Source organism: Simochromis diagramma, unplaced genomic scaffold (genome assembly GCF_900408965.1).
Source record: "Simochromis diagramma unplaced genomic scaffold, fSimDia1.1 OVJJ01000802.1, whole genome shotgun sequence".
In the NCBI taxonomy this organism is placed as follows: domain Eukaryota; kingdom Metazoa; phylum Chordata; class Actinopteri; order Cichliformes; family Cichlidae; genus Simochromis; species Simochromis diagramma.
The window spans coordinates 63493-90809 of record NW_024387492.1 but is presented as its reverse complement, the minus strand read 5'-3'; the positions used below and the strand labels follow the sequence as shown (position 1 = coordinate 90809).

Genomic DNA, 27317 nt, shown 5'->3' with positions numbered 1-27317 from the left:
CTAATTTTTTTATTGTAAGGTCAATAGATTAAGAGTATACCAGATAGGCAGTTGACTGAAACACAAATATAATTCACTACTGCAACACAACCAGTATAAAGTGTTGTAATGTGGTCCTCGATTTGTTACCAGGCTGTTTTTAGTTTGATACATTTATCAATGGAAACAATGCTAACCAGCTTAGCTGATAACAAAAAAGCTATAAATAATGCAAAAAAGAAACAGTTTGTATATTATATACAGAACTGATCACCTTTATGTTTTCAGACTTACAGTCAGCCAAAAAATAAATAATAACAAATATTTGTGACCGAGATCAATCTAATCTCAACTTTCTTTCGTTAGTATTGACCAGTGACCCACATGTTTGGTGTTTCTACAGGTCAGACTGCAGAACTTCCCAGGTGGTTGTAGCTAATATGGTAAACATGGAGGGTTGTGACATGCCAAAGGTAACACACTTAACAAATACTCCTACTTTGAAATCCCAGGCCTCGCCCAGGGAGGATGTGCCATCACAGTTCCCAGCTACTTCCACTGGGAGATGATGTGACAGCAACAAAAGGCAGCTTTATAGCGTGGGTGGATTCTTAAAGGTTCAGTTTAGAATGGGACATTTCAAATGATGTACAGTCCTTATTCTAGCTTACATCACAGATTAATAGGGTGCTCTCCAAACCACCCAAAATAACTTCCCTCATCACCTGAATGTAACCAGAGTGTAATGCCATGCCTCCTTTAGCATCCCTAACCTTGATTCCACCCCAAATAGATTTGTTTTTCAATTTAGGGGCAGAACGCTTACTCGAATGAGAAGTAAAAAGGGAGAAAAAAGGAGAGCAAAAAACAAACAGTCCCAGTCACTCTTATTTCACTCAATGGCTTTAGTACCTACATACAACAGTCTAATTTCATACACCACGTAATAAGCAAATATTTAATTCCAAAGTCTTTGCAGTGAAAGCAGTACCCTTCTATAAAACATTCGCTATCATTTACCAATCAAATGGGCTCTGATCTACATTTCCTTCTCATGTTACGGAGCTATACGCAGGATCATGATTCGCTGAGCAGGACGTCGCGCTCTCCCCCAGTTGGTTGGATTGTACACGTCAGCAGTCAACAAGTTGAACCCAACATGTATCACAGTCCTATCATCCTCTTCCTGGTAGTATCGTGTTGACACAGTACAACTACTTCGGGTAAGTAAAACAAGCTAACAACGGAGAGTTAACTTCCCTTTTTCTTAACCGCTAAATGTACACGTAAGTTTTATGAAGTTGGTCAAACCGCTTGCTTCTACTTTTCCACACACAGGTGTTAAAAACAAGCGGCAGGAGCGACTGTGTAACAAATGACACGGCTCTCCTCTGGAAAGCCCTCGACATCTTTTTTAGAGCAACCGTCAGGAAGCGTTTGACACACGGTTCAAGAACTGTCACGCGACAATGGAGCGTTCATGAGGAGGAGCGCGAGGACGCAATGTTGCACGGAAGTTTGTGGCGAAGAGGCGCGCGACAAGGTGAATGAACGCCACTGCTATTTAACTCCGGAGTGTGTTTTTACTTAAAGAAAATGAGGTTTCGGCTGCTCAAGAGGAATCTGCTCGCGCTTCTCGGCATTTCATTCGTAGTTGTTACTCTCTTGTTTTCAACACGCGTGTTATTAGTTTCTGATGACACAAGCGGACCCGGTAACACCGTAAAAAAGAACCCGGGCGTGAGCTCTAGTGACCCGGTAAAGTTGAACTTCAGGTCGCTGTCAGAGCTAACTCAGTCCGTTTACAGTGCCAACTTAAAGCAGTCTGTTTACAATGCAGACAGATTTCCAGGGGACCCTCGGCTGGTGCTGGTCGTGCAAGTCCACAACAGACCAGAATACCTCAGACTGCTTATCAAATCTTTGGCCAAAGCTGCTGAGGTCCACAGCTTCCTCCTCATCTTTAGCCATGACTATTTTTCAGAGGAAATCAACACAATTGTTCAAGGGATAACTTTCTGCAAGGTACTGCAGATTTATTTCCCCTTCAGCACTCAGCTGTATCCCAGAGAGTTTCCTGGGCAGGATCCACGAGACTGCCCCCGAGACATATCCAAGGACAGGGCTCTGGAAACAGAATGCCTCAATGCAGAACACCCCGACTCCTACGGTCATTACAGAGAAGCCTTCATTACTCAAACCAAACACCACTGGTGGTGGAAGCTGCACTTCGTGTGGGAGCGAGTGCAGGCGATGCAGGGCTACAGTGGCTATGCAGTATTTCTAGAGGAAGACAACTACATCTTACCAGACTTTTTCCATTTTTATAAATCAATGATCGAGTTCAGAAAAAACAACTGCCCAGACTGTGACTTGCTGGCTTTGGGTAACCATAATGGCCTGGATGGTTTCACTGCACTATCCAACAAGGTGTTGACCACAGGCTGGATGTCCACCAAACACAACATAGGCATGGCCATCTCCAGGGAGGTGTACTACAAGCTGATGGGGTGCAGCAATGAATTCTGCACGTACGACGACTACAACTGGGACTGGACTTTGCAGCACATCTCTGGAACCTGCATATCGAAGCCCCTCAAAGTGGCAGCAGCACTGGGCTCCAGGGTTCTTCACACAGGAGACTGTGGACTTCACCAGAAGGAGAACTGCAGACCAGAGTGGGCCGCGCAGAAGGTTGACGAAGGACTTCAGAAAGCTAAGGCCGGCCTCTTTCCTCCATCACTTGTCCTCGATGGTGCAGAACCGGTGGCGCACAAAGCGCACATGAAGAACGGAGGATGGGGAGACATTCGCGATCACATCCTATGTAATAACTACGCCAAACGACTCTGAACTGCGACTTTTTAACATTCTACAGGTGTGCCATCTGAAAATGACTTTTTCAGGCTTTTTAGGGGCTGCATTGGGTTGTCTTCGCTTTCAGTGGGTTTTTTTTTGTTTGTTTTCTTTTTAAATGATCACCCCCCAAAATTGGACCAAATCACATCTAAACATACTGCATTGTTCAGCACAGTAAAGACAATATTTTTTTTCTTAAATTACCAAAGATGTATGGATGCCAACACCTTTTGTTGAAATTTGTTCTGTATGCTGCCTGCAAGCTCAGTTCAACTGAATGTCAGCAGCTCTCTGGGTTTCCTACAAGCCACAAAATTAGACTATATATATATATTGCACTTTGTTGTAAACTGAGAGTAAACCATATCCAGAGTGTGCACATACGCACTGTCATTTCTGAATTTATTTGCAAATTCTGTAACTTGGAGCACTGCACTCATTTATTTACATTTACATTTCAGTTTGTTGCAACATGATTTTTACACTGTTATTATCAAACGTTTGAAATTAAATGTTTTTACTCATGTGCGTCTTTGGTACATTTTAAAGTAAAGACGCATATAATTCAGACTTACAGCTTTAATCAAAGTGTGAAAGACAGTACATTAGGAACGTTGCAGCATCATCTTACAGCAGATGTTTGTAAGCTAGCTGTTGGAATGAATGACTTTGTAAATGGAATTTTCTTTGTAACATTCAGTGTCTGTCTGATATAAATGGGGATCTCTCTTTTGGGGCGAAAATGACAATTTAATCAGTTTCCAACTCCCTGACTTATTGATTCCCAGTTGTAAAAGCAGGAGGTGGCTTATTCTCTTTCTGATATGCAAAAGTGAACCATTTGGAAGCAGGATCAGGGTCCTGTAATGCTGCATTTCTACATTTGCACCTTTTTATTGTTGACAAAATGGACTAAATGATAATGTAATTATCTGTTATGGTTCTATAGAAAAAATCTTTTTCAAGTGCAAATGTTGGGTGAATAAAACTAGGTGTAATGATACATTTAGTGCCTTTAAGCTGACCTAATATGCCTTTTCTGCCTGGCCTTCTTTTAGAATAGATTTTAAAGCTGTATTGTTAACATTGTTTTTGACCAGAAATTCCAGTAATGCAGAATAACATTTGTTTTGATAGTTTATGGTCTTTCTCCATTCGATATTTAGGGAAAGTGAAATGTGAATGTTGCTTTTTACCAAAATCTTCAGTCTGTAGTTTGTAAAGAATATTTTTACACTGGCATTGTGTATACTATAGGTGTAATACCTGGTGTGATCTGGTTTTGGTGCACCTCTGTGTGCTCTCTAACAACTGAAATGAATGTGATAATGAAATGATTCCTACAGTACACACAAGTACTTTATACACAACACTTTATCTGGTGTATGTGTGTGTACCTGTTGTTTTGCTGATTCCTGACTTGCTGAGAATGAGACAAACTATTTTTTTTGTCATTGTTTTTATTTTGTTGATATTAATGATCTAGCTCATTGCTCACTTTTGAAGGATGATGGGAAAATAAAATAAATGTTATCCCTTGTGACACTTTTCTTTTACACTTCTAAACATACTGCCATTAATGTATTCACTAAATAATGCTTCAGTTACAACCAGTTATTGTAATTGGTTCTTCCGGGAAACATTCCTAAGAATTTAGCGCTACATAGAAGTATGTCCTACTGGTCAGTGGGCATTTATACATATTGAATGTGTTTTTGTACTGGTCATCAAATAAAAATGGCAGCGTTTCAGACAATCAAAGATCCGTGTGTATGCCATGGGTGTCTGTTTTTGTTTTTTTGTTTTTAAAGGTTATTCTTGGGAAAGTGATGCTTTGCATATACTGGAAAGGTATTTCCAGGAAATTGTTGGAATATAATGTAACACCTTGAAACCATTAACAAGGCACCTCGGGAGACGAAATAACCCCAGGTGGAAGGTCACATCTTAAAAAGAAGCTTATTGTTGCATCTTTATAGCCTTTGTAGTGTCATGCTAAAAAGTGATTTTGGGGATTTGCCAAACAACGGATTGCTGTTATTTAAACTATTGTAATTCACAGATTCCTCTATAATTTGCATTATATACGTCGTTTTGAGCCAGAAAGTATATTCTTGTCACAAGGTTATTTGTGGCTAGTCTGCTATTGCCAAATAACTTCATTTTGGCAATAAATTAAAAGCGGCATTGATGTAAAATAGATTTTTCAAGAGAGATCTGGTCAAAAGGACATCAGAAATTCGACAAATATAACAGATATGTTAAGTGGCCAAAAAAAGACTTGATTAATTACGGTGTACAGCACAGGGGTCCAAACTGCAGAGTCATTCGGATACTTGCAAAGCAGGTTTTCTTAGTTTTAAATATAACCCACTTGTAAATCCAGGTGCCTGCAGCTTATTTACCAGCATTACACATTAAATCCGCACAGAAACATCGGCAGTCACTATTTTGGCTTATGATGGCTTTTTTGGGACGACACCGGCCACTCGGAACCCTCGACAAAACAGAAGCTCGTTGTCTGGGATGCATGTCAGGTGACTGAATCGGGCTTTGTCATTGGCTATTTACTATGCCGTATTTATTTCCGGAAGTAAGTTTTGTAGTCTGAGAGACTTTCCAATAAGGCTACTAAACGTCAGCTCTATAACAAGCTCCGACAGGTAACAGAACAGTTTCTATTGTATTTGAATATGTTCAGTTCACTTGTCTGTTTAGAAGGCAGCCGTAATGTCTTTTTAACGAATCCCGTACGTTTGGAATTGTACATAGTGTTAGGCGTTAGCGGCTGTTGTTAGAAGCTTACGTAATGCACTTTAGTCAAGAACAGACAAGAAAAATACTAAACGAAACGGTGTACACGGCATCTTAAAGTAATGTTAACGATTTATTGGTTTCTCACAGTAAGTTTGGTTAGTACTTAAAAGCGCTTTTTTTGGAGTGCTGACACGGATACTTGTAGCCACCGTGATGGTGAAATAACGCTAGCCAACGTCACAGATTTGTTAGCTAGCGCTGCTTGATATTTAAACAACTAAGGTTGTCATCCACGTAACTTGTGGCATTTTAGCGTGTCAGTCATCTAAATCGCCTTTATCTCAACTGTTAACTGTTTGTCACACTGTTCCTCTGTCTTGTAGGTGTGTATTCATTCACAGGATGGCACACTGGTTTCACAGAAACCCACTGAAGGCGACAGCTCCTGTGTCCTTTAACTTCTATGGGGTGGCAGGGAGCCCAGCAGCCAATAAGATATGCAAGTATGTCTTATCTCCACCTGATACACCGTGAGCAGGGATATCACAATGGACTGTGTTCGTCACCATGACCACAGTTGGTTAATAAACTGCTATGTATAGTTTCTTACCCTCTATCAATCCGGTTGTTCAGTCTGACGTCACTAGCCGTGTCTGGACCTAAACTCCGCTGAAGGTCCATATATCAAACGATCACTATGGCATTACTGAGAGTTGAAAAACTGTCTTAAGTCTTTCATCTTTAATAAAATGATCAGCGTTCTGCTCTACCAGGTTTAACATCCAGGCATCCATGAAAACAGAATTTATGACATTTAACGGAGTTAGAAGTTAGCAGGAAGTTAGCTCGCTAGCTTCTATCTAAATACAATATAGCATGTCCTGACTGCGGGGTTTTGGAAACAAATTAAAACGTACAGCTCTGTTATCACTTCCAACATAAATGAAGACAGAAAACTAAACAGCAGTGACGTTTGTAGAGTTACTGAAGTTGGGCTAGCTGGTATATAATGATGTGCTACGTGACCGCTAGCGACACAGCTATGTTAGCATAATATAAACAAGCTAACTTTTTTTCCACTCGATAAAAGTTAACGTGAGTGTTCTCGGTGGTCAGGAACAAATGTAATCGCATGGCAGGATGCTGTAAAAGGACCAAACTTCAGCCAGGAGAACAACTGAGATAATCCATCCACAATACGAGGTTAGTCATTCATATACTGCTGCATGGGCTGGGCTGTAGTTACATCCTAAGGTTTTAAAAACTCAGCTTAAATAAATGATTAGCGGTAATAAAAGCCGAGGGAGGTCAACAGTGATCACTGACTGTTTTAGGAGCTTTTTGAGATTAAATAGAAGAAAATACATAACATTAAACATGTTAACAACACAAAAGCCATATTAAACTCAGACTACTTTAGGCCCGGAAGTAGGATTCGTGGCGTCATCACTGAACAATCGGATAGCATTTGACCATTACTATGCTACTGGTACCATTATTTGATCACCTAATCTCAGTCGCCTCACTGCTAAACAACAATGGCAATGATTTGTTCAAATGTCAATCAATTTTCCTGTAGACTCCTGGTGGAGCATAGGGCCGTTTCTGTAGCATGATTGTTTTATTTATTTATTTTTAGAGGGTGGGGTTGCTAGCCCATGCTCAACCCTCCTCCTTTCTTATCCTGGACTTGGGACCAGGCAATGGTGGAGTTTTGTTCAAATTTAGTCTCACTGAATATGGCTGTCCACAAAGCAACAGTACTATTTGTGATATGTTCAGTGACCTGAGGACAACCAGAGCGAGGCTGCTGGAGATGTTCACTGATATCACCTGCAATCCTGAGATCATGAAGAATGCCACAGATGCATACTTCTCCCTTCTTCAAGGTTTGTTCACCAGCATTTCAGGGTATCTTTTTATCTTTTTCCAAGATAACTTTAGATACAGATAGGATATCAAAGTTATGGCCTAGGGGCCACAGCTCTGGCTATAAACAAATTTTAATTTGGTCTCCATAACAGTTTAGGTTCTCTATACATTCTTGCCTGCTTAGCTTCATCTGTAGTCTGTACAGAAATGCATACCCAGATCGCACCTGCAACTTTTGGTGTAGACAGCAAAGTCGATAAAGGAAGACAGATTCAAGAGAGAAATAACTCCTTCCTTCCCATCTTAATGTTTGCCATGAAACAGTCTTGATTTTCAAAGACTTCAAAAACAACATTGTATTTGCATCTAACTGAGTGTGGCCCTTTGAAACTGGTGTCATCTCTGAATTTGGACATCCCTGTTTGTCAGTAGTGAGGACAAACTGAGACAGAACTCACTTTTTATATCCAGAGAAGATGGCTAATGTAAGGAGCTTGAACAGAAGGCGACTGGACTTCTATAAGATTTTTCAAGATATTCTTACCTCTCATTCAAGAGGCTTCTTCAGCTCCCTGATATTTAAACCCCAGTGGGGGATTTTCCTTTGGAGAGTCATTGACGCACTGTTAATATTGTGTGTTGTTATCATGAGCCAAGGTGTGAAAAAAGGTGTGCATCATTACCAGCAGAGGTTTCAGGTGAAACCATTGCCTCACCATGTGACTTATTGGGATGTAAGGGGGGGGGCTCGGAAGGGATCTGAAAACTACATTCTAGGTGGCTGACAGTTGGTGTCATAAGCCTCCTGTTCTGGACGTAGATGACCTCCTTTCACTCCTCTTTCAAATAATCTGTCTTCTCTGTCCAAAATGTGAACGCTGGCATCCTCAAAAGAGTGACTGCTATCCTTTAGGAGCAGATGTACAGCTGAGTCTTGTCCTGTTGAAGCAACTCTTCTGTGTTTATGGAGTGGCTCTTTGGTTTCTACCAACTGAGGAATGAATAGGAGAATGCACAAAATGTATAAATGTATGTTGATGGACTAGTGTGGCCATAACAACAGGTTTTCAGCATTTTACTCCCTGTAAAAACGACGCTGATCTTCCACAAACGTGCAGAACCCTATTGATAAAATTTGGGTCTGACCGCGTAGTGGTTAACATCCTGTATTAATCTACTAATCCTATATCTGCTTAATGTTTCACATGATCTAATACTAACATAAAAATGTAAGACTGGGTTTCCACCGCATCAATACTACAATGCAGTGTTTAAAATACATTAAAGTCTGAGAACCACTATGTTTAAAAATATTCCAACACTACAGTGACTTTAATAGAATATCATATTTTTTATATTTGTATTTTATGTTGTTCTGTTACGTTACTGTAATGTTTCAGAAAAGTCTCCGTGTGTGGTTATTTTGACACCATAGCACAAACCTGTCACGCTGTCACCAACTGGTAATGTAGCAAATGTAACAAGTGCAACATGGGGATGATGGACCAGATTTATGAACTGCATCAGCGTAAACTGGTGTTAATAAAAAAAATAAATAAATAAAAGGACCCAGTGACAAGATTGTGTGTAAGACTTGGGAATTTATGCAATCGAGGCTGCTGCTTCAGTCGCAACTGTGTATTTCTAAGAGTTCCCTTCTCATCATCACTTGCATATACACAGATCCTGCTCTTGTCTAGTAATTGCCTGTATTTAACCTCCTAAGATCCAAACTCTTTCATGGCATGCATTTTTAATTTCTCTTTGACATTTAAGCTGATTGGGACCTGATGAATGTAAAAACAAAGAATTACCTGATTTTTATTATTATTATTTTTTTAACCTGATTTTTGTTTCTGAGAAAAATGAGATCGACATATGAGGACATTGGTTTTGAATTTCGATAGAACAGTGGCAGTATAACGTCCTCGTAAGTGGATATCAGACCCTTGTAGAGCAAAATTTGGTATTTTAGTCAACCCAAAATGTGCTGTCCACATGTGGACGTCAGGTCCTAGGAGGTTAAATAATGTAATAAATAAATTGTAAATGAGAATGTTTTGTTTTATATTACCCAGTTCAATGGTTGTGAATTGTGTCTCACTTATTTTGCTCTGCATCTAACCAGCAGTCTCTTTGCCCGTCTTTAAAAAATCTTTATGATGCATTAGGCTTTATCATGCCCTTGGATGGAACTACACAGGAGAACAAGATGAGGTTCATCCAGAACTTTAAGTGGACCGATACCTTACAAGGAAACACGCCAAGGTAAGGACACAGAGGGAGTACTTCTAGTCTAAGAGTAAGTGGAAGAAATCTCGTTCATGTTTAATGATACAGTGATGAATTATCTAAGAGCTAGCAGCTTTAAACATTTTTTTAAACATATGGGGCGATCGTGGCTCAAGAGTTGGGAGTTCGCCTTGTAATCGGAAGGTTGCCGGTTCGAGCCCCGGCTTGGACAGTCTCGGTCGTCGTGTCCTTGGGCAAGACACTTCACCCGTTGCCTACTGGTGGTGGTCAGAGGGCCCGGTGGCGCCAGTGTCCGGCAGCCTCGCCTCTGTCAGTGCGCCCCAGGGTGGCTGTGGCTACAATGTAGCTTGCCATCACCAGTGTGTGAATGGGTGGATGACTGGATATGTAAAGCGCTTTGGGGTCCTTAGGGACTAGTAAAGCGCTATATAAATACAGGCCATTTACCATTTACCATAAATAAAACATTACAGAAAGACTTCTGATATGAAGACCTCTGGGCAGAGCTGATGACTTCTTAAATTGGGAAAAATACATTATAATACCCAATTGAGTTATTTTCAGTATTTGTTGTCATGAGTGGAAGAATTTATTTATTTATTGATTAGCATTCAAATATCTCAATGAATACAGAATAAAGATCTGCAAGAAAGCACGAGACAAGGCTAATCAAAAAGTATTGGCTGAAGCATATGCTTATTATGCCAACCCTTGCAACAAAAGATAATTTAGCAAGCAGGTCATGTACATGGGGCTCAAAGCAAAAGAGTAAAACAAAACAAAAAAACCCTTCCTCCTTAGCTAAGTAAATACAAATAAATTAAATTTCATAACAATAATCAAACTGAATGAACTGAATGTACCCATCTAATCTAGGCGGTGTCTTGCTGAGTCTAATCCTGTGTTATGGTCTGTCCAGCAACATAAAATATTATCTCAAATGACCACGTAAAGGTTGCTTGCATAGAAAAGTGGATTAGCAGCTCGCTGGCTTTTTTTTTTTCTCTTAACTCACAGTCTCTCCCTACTCTCCTTCCAGTGCCCAGCAGGATGCAGTCTTTGAACTGATCTCCATGGCCTTTAATGTTGCCATCTGGTACACAAAGTTTGCCTCAAGAATGGCAGGAAAGGAAAAGTAAGAGCCTTTTTGGCTTCTTCTGTGAAACTATTCTGCATAAATGCATTTTACAAATTACTTTAGTTTCATACTTTAATACCTCATCAAAAACAAAGGACGCTGTGACTAATGTGAATATGCACAGAATATCATGACTTTTGAACATAAAGTATTACAAAAACAATGTTAGATTTTTAAGGTGCAATATCTGACACTATTTAATTGGTCCATCTATACATGCATACATTCTCTATCACAGGTCTAACACATAGAGAATCACCACTTAACCTAATGCCACTAGTTTCATTGAAAGGTTTTAATTGGTTTAAATGACCTTGAAATCATTGCTATTATTTGTTGTTACTTTATTCCTGCTCATGTTTACCTGTTACACAGTGTATCAGAGACAGAAGCGAAAGACGTTCACCGAAGCTTAAAGGTTGCTGCTGGAATCTTCAAAAATCTTAAGGTGAGGGAGATGTCAATTCTTTCCTCAGTGGAAACTGGAAAGGTTTTATTATACAAACTGACGCTTAGGACAAAAAGTGGATGCCGATCAGTGCAGTTCCCCTGCAGAAAACATTAATGACACACTTTACCTCCTTTTATTACAGATGAAATAATTTAGACAGTTTTTAACTCTCATTGATGCCGCAGTGTTCGTTTGACTTTGGGACCTGAAACGGACGGAGTTTAGGACCCGGATTACTCCCCGAGGCTCCTGACTACCGTAGCCGTATTGCTCTGACAATCCATCTGGCGGTGTGGCTTCATAGCTTACCAAAGTCATACTAAAACATTTTTGACAGATTTTTGAGCGCCGTGTACCACATAAAATCGGTTTGAGGTCATTAAGCACAACCAGAATTCATACATAAGGCGCATTGTCGATTTTTGAGGAAATTAAAGGATTTACCCGCGCCTTATAGTGCGGAAAATACGGTACTACAGTTTTTCTTTCTTTTTTTTCTTCTTCTTATTTTTAGCTACAAGCAAATAGATTGAGGGATTTAAGACATATAAGCTATAGGTTTTATTTATTTATTTATTCTGATATCTTCTTTACAGGATGTCCACATCCCTCGCCTCATCACTCCAGCTGAAAAGGGCAGAGACCTGGAGCCCCGAGTCATTGATGCATACATCATCCAGTGTCAGGCAGAAGCACAGGAAGGTAACGACAGTGATCACTGTGCAGTGATCGTGCAGATCGCTGATGATATTGTTCCTCTCATCTCTGATGTTTAAGATGGTCATTAAAATCTGTTATATTATAAAATATATGTTATATATTATAAAAATAAAAAGGCTTACTCTGCAAATAATCTGACAGTTAATGGCCTGAGTCAGAATCCATGTTACACTGATAATCATTAATCATCAATCATCACTGACACGGTGTGCCAACGTTTGGTTCTTTCCTCTCGTTTGTTTTTACAGTGACCATTGCCAGAGCGATTGAACTGAAACACAATGCGACAATCATCGCAGCTTTGGCATTTGAGACTGCAAACTTCTATCAAAAAGCTGGTCTGTACTTTTGACACAAGTAAAATAAAGCTTTTTATCAACCTTATTGGTATGGCACCTTTAGAAACAGTTTATTAAGTATTTTAACAGACAGGGAGAAGCAGGATCGACGATTTAAACAGAGCACCAGTCTTTACATTTAGGTGGGAAACATTAAAGAGAAAAGAAAAACAACTATGAATAAAATTAGACAAGGTGTAATGCCAGCATGTAAAAGCAAGTCAGACTTGCTTTTACATGCTGGCAACGAATGAAACCAACAGGAAGCTGAGCTGCTGCTTTCTGAACCGGCTGGAAATGAGAAAGTGACTTTTTGTTTGAGCCATAGAGGAGGAAGATGTAGCAGTCGAGGCTTAAGAAAATAAATGAAATGTAGTGGTTTTATTTTCAAGATGGTTGAAAGAAGCAAGACTGGACATCTTGTCGTAGGGTCTTCGCTTTATAAATACAGCACCTTGAGGCAACTGTTTTGGTGATTTGGGACTATGTAAATAAAATTGAATTGAATGAAATGAACTGTTCAAAGCTAAGAGCTGAAACTCAGGAGAACTCTCAGTCAGCATTTCTGACTTTGAGGTATCAAGTTATAATGTATGCCTTCCAACAAATGAAGTCACTGAGGCAGCTGTGCTTTCTGGATGACCAGGCACAATGGGAAGCTTTCTGGTTTGTTGACCAAGAGCCTAGAAAATAAAATGATGGTTACTGAAAAGATATGAAGGTCAGTTTTCTGTCTCTGCAGACCACACACTGAACACCTTGGAGCCAGAGTGCAGCAGCAAGTGGAGGAAGTATCTCCAACTGAAGCAGCTCTTCTACATGGCTTATGTAAGCTAAAGTTTGCAGCACAGCTATAGGTTAATAAAACAACTATTCTGTTTACAGAATTCAAACAAACAAACAAAGTGTTAAGATTGTTGTCATTGAGTTTGTGTTTGCAGGCGTACTGCTATCATGGACAGACACTGCTGGCAAGTGACAAATGTGGAGAAGCTATCAGATCTCTCCAGGAAGCAGAGAAATGTATGTATGCATGTTGTAATGTGTAAAGCAATTACAGAGACGTAAACAAGCACGTCGAGAGCGTAAACTTTCACCCAGGCAGCTCACTCTCTGTGCAGTATTTACTTTAAAGGGAATACTATACGTATCAGCTTAAAAACGCTACAAAGAACCAAGGATAGAGGAGGATTAGATCTGCCTAATTTTCAACAATACTTCTTAGCCAACAGGCTTCAGTTCATCTCAGAATGGTCAAAACATACCTTCTTAGATGAGCCCTGGCTAGATGTTGAACAGGCACTATGCAAGGATCTAGAGATTTCAGACCTACCATTTATTAGCTCAAACATCAAAAGACATGAATGCTTTAAAAGTATCAACATCAGCTTCTCTCTGACAGCATGGTGGGAGTTTCTAAAAATAACGGAGTCTTCATTAATCCCATGTAAACGTACACCTATCTGGAACAACCCTGACATATTACAAAACAATAATATGATTAATTTCCCAGAATGGAATTGTAAAGGAATTAAATACTTAGAACATATATTAGAGGGAACAGAATTTATTCCATTTGACAGACTAGTTGCACAATATGGGATCAACAAGAAAAGATTTTTAGAATATCAACAAATTAAATCCATAGTAAAAAAGAAATTTAACCTCAGTCAAGTTGAATTACAAACACCACCAAGTGCGGCACATTTCCTTACTCTTAAATCCCCCAAATTGTTATCTAAAATATACAGAACACTTTCTAATTTAGATGAATCAATATCCCTTCCTATTGCAAAGTGGGAAGCAGATTTATCAGTCAGCTTAGACCAAAACTTCTGGTCTCAGGTATGCTTAAAAACCTTTAAATTGATTAAAAATCCCAGTCTGCAATTAATACAATACAAAATACTACATAGAGTGCACTATACAGGTCATCGGATGTTCAAGATGGGCTTTACATCTTCCAACAACTGCTCACACTGTCAAGGCAATACACCAGACAATTACACTCACGCTCTTTGGTTCTGTCCACCAGTGCAGAAGTTTTGGCGTGAGATATGTGAAGACTTATCAAAGTGTCTGAAATGTAACATTCCAACTTCCCCCTTAGTGTGTTTGTTAGGCAGCTTAGATAATGTCACTTCAGAAAAGAATATAGCCCATATGGTTTTCACTGCCCTATGCATAGCCAAGAAAACTGTCCTCATGAACTGGAAAAATAAAAACAATCTTAATTCTAACCAATATAGAAATTATCTATTAGATTACATTAGTCTTGACACAGCCTCTGCCACCACATCAGATCAATTGCTCTGGGCTCCTTTGATCAGCTTCATCACCTAGTGGGGGTGGGGGGTCATAGTTTGGTCCCGCCTTCACTGTTGTGATTGGTGTGGCGGTAGGGACAGGCTTAGGGCGTCGGGGGGTTCCCCGGAGGCATCTTCCTTGGGGGGCTCAACCCGGGGTAGCGGTCATGTCCGGGTGGGGGCTCTTTTGGCTCTCGGGTGACTGTTTCCTCGTGGCCGCGTGCAGCGGGGCTAGGGGAGGGTCTGTGCTGATGGACGTGGGTTACTGACCTGGTAGCCTGTCTGCCCCTGGGTGGGTCCGGGATGGGCGTGAGGTTCTGGGGGCGCTCCGTCTCTGGGCTGGGGCCCGGGCCGGGCCTCGGGGCCTTGGGTCCTGGTTTGTGTGTCGCCGGGGTTGTGGGCGGGTGGGTGCATGGGGGCCCATCCCTGGCGCGGGGTGCCGCCGGTGCGTCGAGCCGCCTGGGGGGCTCTTCAACTGGTGGGGGAGATTGTCACACCTTGCAGGAGCTTTCCTCTCCTCAGGAACTCTCTGCAGGAGGGGGAGACACAGGAGAGGTGGAGGAAGATCTCAGCCTGGGCGTCTATTGTCTCATGTAGTCTGGAAGATGAATGGATGGTGGGGTGGGTGCAGTTTTCTCTGTGGTGGGGTTGGGTGGACTGTCCCGGGCTCTGTGGGGCTGGGGGGCGCTGCTGCGCTGGGCCCCGGTCTGGATGGGCCTGGGCCCCCTTTCCCTGGCGGGTCGCGGAGTATGGGAGTGCCTACTGGGGTCAGCGGGGGAGCTGGCCCCAGGGAGGGGTCACCTGCCCCTCCCTTCCTTCCCTCCCCATCTCCAGCTGCCTCCCTCTTCCCGCTCCACCACAACCACCCACACATGCAGGGCCTTGGAGTAGGGGTATGTCACCAGGGTGCAGAGGAGGCTACCCCCCCCCCCCCCCCTGTCCCCTTCTGGCTGCCTCTGCCTCAATTTTATCCCACAACTTAGACATTCACATTATTCACACTCTCATTACACATACATATAGGATCTTGGGGGTGGGCACAATCACGGAGTCCAAATTACCATCAGGGTGTATACCTCACCCCTGACGTCGTTGCCCACCTCTCAATTTTAAATACACTTAGTCATTGAGGGCTAGCAGGAGGGACTATGCGCTTACCTGCTGCTCCTTGGCAGGTAGCTCCATGCCCTCCTGGGTTTTAATTGCACCTTAGAACACATATGCATCAACACTACAATGAGCGGGTGGAGGGAGGTTTGGAGTCTTCTCCCACCCCCATTCTCTGCGGCCTGCTGGAGCGGGAGGGCTAGTAGGAGGAGTTGGCCGTCCGGCTGCGGTCTGGGGTGTGGGGCCTCCCTGCTGCTGCGGAGTCGGGGTGGTCTGCCTCTCCCCACCGCAGGGAAAAGGGTAACACCACCTGGGTCTGGGTGCAATTCCCCCCTCCAGGGGCAAGGGTACCTAGACCCGGTTTGTAGAGTACGCTTGGGGAGTGTGATTGTGTGTACAGCGTCTCTTTATGTCTGTCTCCACGTTGGTTGAGTGTGGAGTGAGTGCATATGAGAGCATGAGGGTGGGAATGGATGTTTGTGTCTGTGTGTGCCTGTATGTCTGTGTCTATATGTCAGGTTGGGTATCAGATGCCACCTCTCTGGGGACACCTCAGGCCCTCCAAGGTATGGAGGCCTATCTCCACCCACCACCACTTCCCCTGCCGGTGGCGGACTCCCTCAGGTGTCGGTGTGTTGGTGGTTCTTTGTGTCTGGGGGTGGGCGTCCGGGTACACACCGGCTCACTCCTTGGCGGCCGCTTGTCGGGGCCTGGGGCCTGGGGCTCGGTCGGGCCCCTTTGGAGATGGGGTGCCCCCGGCCTCTCGGCCTGGGGCTCGGTCACTCAGGCACAGCTGGGGGCCGGCGGGGCTCACGGGCGCGTCACTGCAACTCCCCCTGGCTTCTGCTCCGCGGCTGCTGGGCGAGCCCTCATCTGGGACTCTCCTCAGCTCTTACTGGAACAGTGGCGCGGCTGCCCCTCTGTTGGTCTTCCATGGTCTCTTGTGTTCTGGGGGCCTCTGGATGTCTGGAGTTTTGATCTCCTCCATACCCGCTTCACACCCTGGAGGACGGGGCTGTGGCCCCCCCACACTCCCTAGCAGATCATTACATGGAGAAACCTTTGGAATGCAAGCATGCTGATCCACACAGGTATGCACACAGGTGTACACATGGGTATTCACAGACGCGGACTAAAGCTTTCTTGGCTGCTGCCTCAAAGCACACTGTGCGCTGTCTATCTTGCGTGCGGCACAATATCGTTTATTATTTAGTAACTATTGATATCTATGACTAGCTAGTTTATTGTGATGGTGCTTTGTTTTCTCTATTATTATGTTGCTCTTTGTTGTTTGCTGTCTCCTCTGTTTGTTTGTTTTTTTGTTTGTTTGTTTTTTTTTTTTTCTCCATACAGGTGACCCAGGAGTTTTTTCTTTTTTTTTTCTCTCTCTTCCCCCCCCTTCTCACCGTCTCTTCTCCCCTTTGGTTTTCTTTCTTTCTCTCCCCCTCTTTCTCTCATTCATTCCCCCTGTCCTATTTATTAAAAAAATAAATAAATTAAAAATTAAAAAAAAAAAAAAAAAAAAATGACAAAGGATGAACTGAAGCTCTGCCATCACGTAATGTCGCATACTGCTGTTTCTGATGTCATTTAAAGGAAAAAAATAAATAAATAAATAAATAAATAAAGGGAATACTATTGTATTTAATATATATGAGCAACGTCATACTAAGAATCCCCATATATCATTCCCTACGTGCCTTAAACCTGTTAAAACAGTCTTAAATAGCTCTGTATGTTTCTATGTTGAAAATACACAAATCACAGTTTATAAGGTATAAGACTTTTGCACTAATAAACCATTGATTTGACCTTGAACACTGTAAGGCAAGCTTGAATGAATTGCTAACCAACTCTGCACTCCTAAGTTTGATTAGAATTCAGACAAAACAACACACACGCACACAAACACATTCCCTCCTCTGTAGAGGTAAATGTGACTTTGCTCATTACAGCACAAGTCTTATGTTAGGCTGTGGTCTGATAAATTTGTAAAGCTCCTATTTCTTCCGTCTTTGCTTCTAAAAGAACCGTCCGTCGTTTAGTGTTGTGTGCGTTTTAAAACCTTTTTTTTTTTTTTTTTTTTTTTTGCGTTGTTATTCTTTTGTAAATTTAGTAATTTTGTAATTACTAAATTTTGTAATAAAGTACTTCATTAATTGTGTTAATCAGAAAACGGAAGTCCATGCCTTACAGAAGACTGTTACTTCTGTTCTTTGCAGACTGCAGTGCTTACTCAGTGTTACCTGCTCACTTGGGTTCAGTCATGTAGGTCAGCGGTCCCCAACCCCCGGGCCTCGGACCGGTACCGGTCCGTGAGTCGTTTGGTACCGGGCCGCGAGAGTTGAGGCTCAGGTCTGAAATGTATGGTTTTCAGGGTTTTTATCGGTTTTCAGCGTTATTTTGTCATCGTTTTTATCGTTAACTTGGTTTTCCTGGGTCTTTTCACGTGTGTTATGAATAAATCTTCTTTTTTTCGGTACCGGTACTAGTTTTATTTTGTTGTATTTATCCGCGACACCTTAAAGGCCGGTCCGTGAAAATATTGTCGGGCATAAACCAGTCCGTGGCGCACAAAAGGTTGGGGACCGCTGATGTAGGTTACCAAACAGGAGCTTCCTGTGTGATTGCTGCAGCAGATCTTAGAGTTGTGTTTGAATTGTTTCCCCTTCTTTGTTCCCTGGATATATTTTGTGTTAACACAACAACATCTACGTGCAGGTTACTCCCGCGCTGAGTCACTGTGTAAAGAGTACCGTCAGACCAAAGGCCCGGGTACAACGGCCAAACCATCGGAGCAGCTGTTCTTCCTCAAGCTGGGTGGCCTCATTAAAATGACGCTGGAGAAGTGCCAGAGAGAAAATGGCTTCATGTGAGTCAGCCAGACCCACACACACACACACACACACACACACACACACACACACACACACACACACACACACACACACACACACACACACACACACACACACAGTTGTGGCTCAGATTCTACACTTTCCCTGTCACACATGTGACGAGATGATGCGATGTTTACATCGTGGTTCCCGTGGCGCTCAGGAGTCAAACTCTGAGGACATGTTTTCAATCATTAACAACACATTTTCCACTCACACAAAGGCACATTTGTGTGTCGTCAGATTAAACAGTCAGCTGGCTGCCCTGAGCTTCACCTGCACAAACGCTCACCTTCGGGTTTATGTTCCTGTGAATTTGCATGTGTTCATCATAGAGATAGCTCTGTTGGGCGTCATTGTCAAAATATTATTTTCTCTCATTTTTTTTCACCTGAAACTAACGCGTGACCTCACTATAGTGCCCAGCTGTCGCCTGAAAAGTTAAATATATTTGCATGTTGGAGGTGAGCGGAGTATTGTTCATTTATCCACAGCACTGGCCCTGCCTGCTGTATCGCCACCCAACCCGCCTGCTTCTAACTGCAAATGAATCGAATAAACCAAAGAGCATTTTTACACTACAAGCTACATTTGTCCCATTCACACACATTCATGCTTTTACTCTTATCACATAGAAACACCTCAACATGAAGATTAATGTAGGGTCTTTTACAGTTTAAAGCGTTGGTGTGATTTCGAGCTATGTAAATAAAACTGGACAGCCCACTCTACCTCCTAGTTTATAGCCATCCTTATGTAAACAGTTGTTGATGCCTGTTCCTGTTTGTACAGTAGCATCTAATTTCAGTGTAGCACACATTTCATTGGTCAGCAGTTTGGTGATTGTTGTTTTCTTCTTCTACTTTGCGCTTTAATGCCAGTCACTCTGTAGATGCATAAATGCCACCTGCTGGTGGCTAGAGGTACCTTTCCTGTGTCAGGCACAGGTAAAAGCAGGAAAACATTGAATTTAAGACAAGAGATACTAGAACCAAGTCTATGTGTAAATTACTATGATCCTTAACTGACACAGGCTGATAACAGTGTGACAATAACATCTGGCAGTTTTGCAAAAAACTTTTGAGTTGTGAGTTAAGTTGATCACAAACCATTTAAAGACCCGGCTGACAATGATTAAGTGAGAACCACAAAAGAGGATTCCCATTTGCACGGTTAAGTCTTGTACATATTTAAGTTACCCTTAGAAAGGGTCTTTGTAACAACAGGGAAAGCATTCAAACATGAAAACCTGAAATTCTTCCTTCTACTTGTTTCTTTGGACAGATACTTCCATAAAGTCCCGGCTGAGCCGCCGCAGCTGGACATGAAGGCGAGCTACGGCCTGGCTGAGCCCGTCCCATTTGAGCTGCCACCTCTCAGTGAGCAGTGCACTCCTGAGGTCTACGCCACCTTCGATCTGACAAAGGGAGCCAAAAACGACAAGGTACACACCAAATCAGTTATTTATTCTAGATTATTTCATAACAATGTTATAGTTGTTGGTGGTATTATAAATATTACTTGATGTGCAGGCCAAACCCAAGGAGGAGGAGGTGAAGCCAGTGAAGGAACCTGACTTGAAGCCTCAGAAGGACACAGGCTGCATCCTCTCCTAAACTTTCCATTCAGTACATTTTCAGCCTGTTTCACGACATCCATTTACTTTCCTCACATAACTCCAGAGATGCTTTCTTTTCTTGCAATATTTAGTCCTCATGTTGTACATTCATCCTAGACATGTATATTACATTTAGCAGTTATAACTGTCTAAGTCAGAGCCAGTTATGTGACCAGATACTCAAAATGTCTCACTCTGTGAGAATCACTTTTAATTAGGACATGAAAATAAATAAGCCTTATGGGTCCCATGGTTGTGTCAGTGGTGCCTTCAGCTGCATTGTAAACTGGTCGCACTGATTATAGATAACTCAGATAATGGAAACTGACTTATTAAAGAGGCTTAAAGTGGCCTAAAACATAAAAATGCAGTAGATATTTAAACTTTGATATTGAATAGTTAGCACTACATATAAATGCAATGTAATTAATCCAAAAGAGTAAATGTGGGAAACTGCACTCCGTCACTCTGACTGTATATCTGGGAATAAGATAATTGAAACTGTAAGTTTTTAAATTGCATTTTACGTGTCCAGAACATCGTCATTTAAATATTTACACTGATCAATAGGAATCCCAATCAATACTGGACAGACAGAAAGGACGGCACATGATTTTGCCGTTGAGTTTGGTTTTCTTTTAGCTGTAGTAGCAGTTTACAATCAATATTTACATCACGACTTATGTATTATAGTTTTTGTACATGACATAGCTGTTTTCTACTTTGACTGTTCATTTAAAGGAACTATATTATTATTATTATTACCTGTGGCTGAATCATTCTTTATCAGGTTGTGAATTTGTGTCTGTTATCCCTTAAAACTAAAATTTTAATTTATTTGTGTTTGTGGTAATTTATCAGACAATCCAAAACACTTCAGAGGGTATAAAGTCCAATCACGTTTTTGCTGGTGTTGGAGTCAATCGTACTGTTTCAGTGTGTGAACTGATGCACGAACAGCTTACTTTCGTTAGATGTTCACGTGCTGTTGTCAATAGTTGACAGTGTGCAGAAAGCAGGCCCTATCAACGACATTTGTACCTTTGTGTGTGACTAGCTTTTGAAGAGCTGCTTCAAGGAAGTTTCTTATATCCATCAGACTCTAACAACTTCAAAATAAAAGGTCTAATAAAAAACAAAAGTTAAGTTACTAATTACTGGAGAAACAAAACTGTAATATTCTCCAACTCATTTAACCTTGGTGTATATTTGCTTCCCTGATCTCACCATTGGACTTTTTATTGAGTTGTGCACCTGTTTTCATCCTTGTGCTTTTCTTTGCTTTGATTAGACTGGATGTCATTACACTTAAAGCAGTGAATTTATCCAGGAGGTGTGGCAGGACTCTGATATGTTCCACATCCTTTTTTAAGACAGCTGTTTGTCATTAGGGTGTGCCACATCACCGGTTTTACATTGTGCACTCTTGCAGCTCTCCCCTCCTCTGATGGTGTCTTTCATGTAAAAGGTATTTCAAATGGTATTAAATATTCCCTTAAAACTCACTTTTTTCTTCTTGGCTTTTTGTAGATGTAAAAACAAGACTGTCACATCATGTCCGCAAGAGGTCAAACTGACACAACTGGTCTAAAGACTATGATAGATTTTTTTCAACACAGAAATGTTTTGTGAAAGAAGGGTCATTATTTTCATACCCAAATAATTTGGTTACGATGTACAGAACAAGTTGTTTTATCTGCATAGCAAATGGGACAAGAACCATCAGGTACATGCAAAACACAAAGCTTTTCCTCTTAGGTCCATGTGTGTTTGAACAACATACGACTTGTAATTTTATCTCTACAACAAATCTACACACCAATCTGCCAGAGGTTCCTTCCTATTGAAAGGGAGTTTTTCCTTCCCACTGTTGCCAAGTGCTAGCTCATCGGCGTTGTCTGATTGAGGTTTCCTCTCTGTCATTGTAAGGTCCTTACAATACAAAGCTCATTGTGGTGATTATTATTTTGAAGTTTTTTGCCATATAAATAAAACTGAACTGAATGGATTTGAAAAACTGTGGCAGGCAAACTGTGAGAATTTTTCTATTTCTCCTTCCTCACCCTAGCACACGAAATCAACAAAGTAAAAATTTATACTTGGTGGCCGATATAGTCAGATTGATAAACCTAAATGGCGAGGCTGGTGTTGCATGCAAGTCTGGCGAGAGCCATTATCTAGGTGGCGGACAGCAAAGACAATGTTTGTCATCGGCCATGCCTGTGTAGCCAAGAAGACTCGGTTTATAAACGCAACAGCTAAAGCTAAACAGTTAGCATAGCTTACCTGCACAGCATCTGCCTCCAATGTGTAAACCAGACTAAGCTACCTCAGTGGTAAACAGATTGTTACTACAGTTCAGTTCTATTCCCTCAAAGTTGGTAAGTAAAATTTATTTATGTAAGATAGGAACATTATAATATTGCAAAGATAACAAAAGTACAGAATGAAGAAAAAAATCTTAATTACACAAAAGCAACATAATAAACAAAAGATTATCCAAATGACTGGCTGAATAGATGTAAGCTGTCCAGTTTTCAACTGTTTTTTAAAAAGACGCCATAGACCTACGGGTGCGGAGCGAGAGAGAGAAACTGTTTTGGCGCTAAGGTTTGGAAGGCATAATTTTTATAATGTAAGGTAAAGACCCTACAATAATACAAACCTATAATACCCTGCTGGTATTATACAGTGCATTTACTGCTAATACTACAAATCCCAGAATACTCTGTTGGTGTTCTGGCGCATCAGTCACGACAGGACCCATTAACACCCTGGTCGTGTCCAAATTCATGGGCTGCATCCTCCTGAGGATGCATTTGTAGGCCGATTACGTCACAGCGACGCGCCGAAGGCTGTCGTAGACTCCTCCGAATGCAGCCGACAAATGTGTCCTCCTTTTCCCCGAATTTGAAGGATGGGTCGGGTGTGTCCTTTCTTTTTTTTTTTTTTTTTTGCCTGTCCCGTTTGGATCTTTAAAAAAGGTGTATGATGAAAGTTTGCGACGTTGTGTGCCCAGAGAAAAAGCAAGCATTTTCAAATGTCAGCCTGAGCAGAAACACAGTAGCTGATCACACACCTGAAGTTGCCACCAATCTATATAACCAGCTGATGGAGAAGGAAAACAATTGTGTTGCATTCTCCATCTCTGTTGATAAGAGCAGTGATGCCTCTGATACTGCCCAGCTTTCAGTCTTCATCCGTGGTGTGGACTCAAATCTCTGTGTTACGGAGGAACTTTTAGGATTAAAATCAATGCATGGCACAACCACAGGGAAGGAAATATTTGATGAGGTTTCCAAATGTCCAACTGAAATGAAGCTGCCATAGGAAAAACTTGTGGGGTTAACGACAGATGGTGCAGATGCGAGCGGAGAACTGTGTAGGTGAGCTAACTGTTTATAACTGCATCATACATCAAGAATCACTTTGTGGCAATGCCTTTATGTGTGAGATCATGAGCGATCTCGATGCTTCAGGGGCGGGGGCGTATCATCACAGACATGTATGCTGCAGTGAGGGCTTTTAAAACTAAATTGTGCCTGTGGCAGAATCAGATGCTACAAGGAAACCTGGGCCATTTTCCCTGCTGCCAACCAATGAACAGATCTCTACTGCTGTGTTCCCATGTGCACAGTTTGCTGAAAAACTCTGTGTACTCAGTGCAGAGTTTACCCGGCGATTTGCCAACTTTGATGCCCAGAAATGTCGATTTGAACTGCTCAGTAATCCTTTTGCAGTTGACGTTGCAAACGCACCAACAAACCTCCAAATGGAGCTGATTGAACTCCAGTGTAGTGACACGCTGAAGTCAAAGTATGATGCTGTGGGCACTTCACAATTTCCACATTTCATCCCTGACACAATGCCTGGGCTCCGCACCCACGCTGCTCAGATGCTCTCCATGTTCGACAGCACTTACCTATGTGACCAACTATTCTCCTCAATGAAGATGGCCAAAACATCTCACGGGAGACGTCTAACCGATGAACACCTTCACTCAATCCTGAGGATTTCCTCAGCTCAGAGCCTGAGCCTAGACATTGAGGAACTAGCATCCAAGAAGAGATGCCAGGTATCTGGCTTGGACACATCAGATCAGTGTGTAGCAAACTGAGCTATAATTAGCATTTTCTTTGTGCACTTTTTCTTGCTACTCCCAGACATGGGCTTGAATGGTTTCACGTTCAATGATATTTTTATTAGTTAAGTGGTTTATTATTGTTATTTTTATATTTATTATTAGCCTGGGGAAAAGGTTTACTGTTAAAATTTAATTCAGAAGGCTGAAAATACAATTTTTATTTAAGAAATAAATTCCACTGATATGTTATTTAATTGGAATTTCAATTTTGCATGTGTGCAATATTAAGTTATATATACTTTTATATAAGTTATATATCGTTTAAACTGAATATGGAACAAGCAAAGCTTGTCCCATATTCAGTTTTTCAGCAAAACTTGTTTGAGTCTATAAGAAAAGGTTCCTTATTATATATCTGGAGGAAGATTTTTTTCAATAAATATTAATGTTAGCCCACGACTTTGTTCCAGTTTGGAATTTTGGCCCACTGTGTATTTGAGTTTGACACCACTGCCCTATACTCTAATAACCCTACAGTCTGGTGCTACCAGATAATCTGGTATAGAATTTGTGCTCTGTCATTTCTCTGCTGCTTGTCTGAGCTAGTAAGGCTAACCTGGTTATCTAAGAATGGCGTGATTGCCAGTATGTGCAGTCAGACTTTACTGAAAGAAAATCTAACTTTAACAGCAGAGTGGCTTAGCATGGCCAAGCTGTGATATTCAACACGCCACCAAACCTGCCTCCCAAGCCCAGCCCCTTGAATTCAAGAGTGAAACTGATTGTGTTGGAGCGACTTGCCTCTGATAAGGTTTGTGCACGTCTGTATTTGGCGTCTCAGGTTTCAAGTCAGATCCTGTATCCTGTAGTTGTTTTTCTCCACAACGCAGAGTCAGCATGGATGGATGTCTGGGACAGCAGTGACACAGAACAATGACTGGATACTTGTCCTTTGGAGCAATACAGAAACACTAATGTAACCCGAAGAATGAACAACCAGGAAGTAAGTGCTGTGATAATGAAGCAAACATAGCTGTTAGCTTAGTTTGTATTCACAAAATGAACTTTATCCAGTTGTCTGCCATGACTCTGTCGCTCCGGTGCAATTTGTAATAGTATTGTAAATGCAGTGAGTATAACACACAGTACTTAGATCATATGCTGTGAATAAATAAAAGTTTTCTGATGCGTCAGACATCAGCAAACACCACTGAAACAAACTTTGAGGGTCCTGCTTCGGCCAAAGAGAGGAAGGTGATCCACTTCTCCAGCGGTGAAACTCTTGTAGTTGAAGACAGCGAGGAGGAAGAGGTGGAGACGTCAAACAAAACTCCCTTTGAAGAACCTAAACAGAAGGTGGGTATCTGTTTGGGGGGGGGGGAGACTTGTGGTGAATGTTTAGCAACAGTCAGTTCATGTGATTGCTTCTGTCTTTTTTCTTCTCAGACTCGGCTATCGTTCAAGAATGTGGCCATTCTAGTTGGGAGGTTTTCACTGCTGGGTATGCCATGTGACATAATCAATACAGAAGCCAAGTGACTGTAGAGAAGGCCCTGACTTTAGCTTTTTGTGCAGGCTTCACTGAGTCTCCACATTTTCTGTTTCCAAATTCAGCCTGTGACTTCCTCGGAGAAAGATTGGCTGGTGCTCTTGGACTCAGTGCAGCCAAATACCAGTACGCCATAGATCGTTATCAACATGATCACAAGGTAATGTGTTCACAAACATTCAAGCAAAAAATAGAACTCACTCTATCGTCTATCTTATAAAAGGAAAATAAGTTCACTGTTTAACCCTCTTCAGACAACAAACAGTCGAGCTTCAGATGACCTCAAGAAGGGACAGGCAGAGACCGTGACACTCTCTCCCAGGTCTGATTGGAGTCATTATGGGGCCACAGGAGATGTAAGCTGTCCTGCCAATCCCCAGGAGAGCTCTGATGAGAAACAAATGGCTGGAAAAGAAGGATGTCACAACAAGGGCTATCAAGCGGACGAGGAGCACTTGAAATGAATCTCAGCGAAGAAAAGCAAAAGAATGTGAAGTCCCCAGGATGGAATGTTACAACAACGTGAAGAATAAAAAGCTAACAAAACAAACTAAAACATTTTCTGTGTCTAACTACCAGTGCAAGCTTTTTTCAGCGTTTATTCTTCCCAATCCTGGCAAAACTGAGATTCTTACTTCAGCCCCTTTGCCAACAATATCACTCTTATTTTTGACCAAAAATTAAGATGAGATTGAGCTCATCCAGTCTACCTTTACTTAAGAAATAATTCAAAAATCAGACCTTCTTTGATTCCCAGTAAGGTGGAATCTCTAGTAAACACTTTCATTTTCTCCTGTCTTGATTATTGTAACTCTCTACATCTTATTCCTCCTTAATCCATCTTCAGTTGGTCAACAAAGCAACAGCTAGACTGCTATCAAGAACTAGCCTGCATGTGATTTGATTTAATTTAAAAAAAATGTTATTAACAGCATATAACTCCAAAAACATTAATAACCTCCGGCCTCTTCAAAAATGTCAACATCCATTGAACTCTACTGTCAAATATCCACCAGTCTTGATCAGTATGGCACTTCTAAATGTTCGCTCTCTGTGGAACAAGTCTTTTATTATTAATCATTTAATTTTAGATAATAAACTTGACTGTTTATTTTTAACTGAAACGTGGCTGGGTTCGGATGCACCAGTTGTTCTCACTGAGGCCTCCCCACCAAATTTTAATTTCTCTTTTTCTATTAGAAGTGGTAAGAGAGGTGGTGGGACTGCATCTTTAGCCAACAACACACTCACCTCCAAACACATTTTATTTGATCATTTTACCTCTTTTGAATTCCATGCTATTGTTTTCAGCAGCCCTCCAGTTTTATCTGTCACAGTTTACAGACCACCTAAAGACAGCGCTGCTTTTATCAAGGAATTCTCAGAATT

At 41.6% G+C, this 27317-nt stretch overlaps 3 protein-coding genes across 7 annotated transcripts; all 3 read left to right on the top strand.

Moving 5' to 3' along the window:
• The first annotated feature begins 1410 nt into the window (after nucleotides 1-1410).
• brox (BRO1 domain and CAAX motif containing) lies at nucleotides 1411-21800 on the top strand. Of its 4 annotated transcripts, none has more exons than XM_040017236.1 (13): nucleotides 1411-1522; nucleotides 5979-6098; nucleotides 7378-7484; nucleotides 9639-9735; nucleotides 10760-10855; nucleotides 11234-11306; nucleotides 11906-12011; nucleotides 12278-12367; nucleotides 13110-13195; nucleotides 13309-13390; nucleotides 18502-18652; nucleotides 19962-20121; nucleotides 20210-21800. In XM_040017236.1, exons 2-13 carry the CDS (start codon nucleotides 5998-6000, stop codon nucleotides 20291-20293), a joined length of 1233 nt encoding a protein of 410 aa, XP_039873170.1. In that variant the 5' UTR covers nucleotides 1411-1522; nucleotides 5979-5997; the 3' UTR covers nucleotides 20294-21800. The 4 variants fall into 4 exon arrangements, with proteins under 4 accessions (XP_039873170.1, XP_039873169.1, XP_039873172.1 ...); XM_040017235.1 differs by lacking the exon at nucleotides 1411-1522 and adding an exon at nucleotides 5365-5501; XM_040017238.1 differs by lacking the exon at nucleotides 1411-1522 and adding an exon at nucleotides 5617-5741.
• Nucleotides 1516-4599, top strand: LOC120724813 (alpha-1,6-mannosyl-glycoprotein 2-beta-N-acetylglucosaminyltransferase). The gene has a single exon (XM_040017234.1). The coding sequence runs from the start codon at nucleotides 1576-1578 to the stop codon at nucleotides 2830-2832; it is 1257 nt and encodes a 418-aa protein (XP_039873168.1). The 5' UTR covers nucleotides 1516-1575; the 3' UTR covers nucleotides 2833-4599.
• A 3061-nt stretch (nucleotides 21801-24861) lies between the features above and the next one.
• Nucleotides 24862-26484, top strand: LOC120724815 (protein FAM177A1). 2 transcript variants are annotated; one of them, XM_040017240.1, is made up of 6 exons: nucleotides 24862-25190; nucleotides 25270-25382; nucleotides 25574-25735; nucleotides 25826-25880; nucleotides 25994-26088; nucleotides 26183-26484. In XM_040017240.1, the coding sequence occupies exons 2-6, from the start codon at nucleotides 25368-25370 to the stop codon at nucleotides 26390-26392; spliced, it is 537 nt and encodes a 178-aa protein (XP_039873174.1). In that variant the 5' UTR covers nucleotides 24862-25190; nucleotides 25270-25367; the 3' UTR covers nucleotides 26393-26484. The 2 variants fall into 2 exon arrangements, with proteins under 2 accessions (XP_039873174.1, XP_039873173.1); XM_040017239.1 differs by lacking the exon at nucleotides 24862-25190 and having other exon boundaries at nucleotides 25197-25382.
• Nucleotides 26485-27317: the final 833 nt, after the last annotated feature.

What these genes read in the sequence shown, in the direction of transcription:
- LOC120724813 (XM_040017234.1), top strand. Translation starts at nt 1,576, where the DNA reads ATGAGGTTTCGGCTGCTCAAGAGGAATCTGCTCGCGCTTCTCGGCATT.
- brox (XM_040017236.1), top strand. Translation starts at nt 5,998, where the DNA reads ATGGCACACTGGTTTCACAGAAACCCACTGAAGGCGACAGCTCCTGTG. An exon ending in AGAATGGCAGGAAAGGAAAA is followed by an intron (nt 10,856 to 11,233) that starts GTAAGAGCCTTT and finishes CCTGTTACACAG; the next exon opens with TGTATCAGAGACAGAAGCGA. An exon ending in AAACTTCTATCAAAAAGCTG is followed by an intron (nt 12,368 to 13,109) that starts GTCTGTACTTTT and finishes CTGTCTCTGCAG; the next exon opens with ACCACACACTGAACACCTTG.
- LOC120724815 (XM_040017240.1), top strand. An exon ending in TTGAAGAACCTAAACAGAAG is followed by an intron (nt 25,736 to 25,825) that starts GTGGGTATCTGT and finishes TTTTCTTCTCAG; the next exon opens with ACTCGGCTATCGTTCAAGAA. An exon ending in GTTATCAACATGATCACAAG is followed by an intron (nt 26,089 to 26,182) that starts GTAATGTGTTCA and finishes AACCCTCTTCAG; the next exon opens with ACAACAAACAGTCGAGCTTC.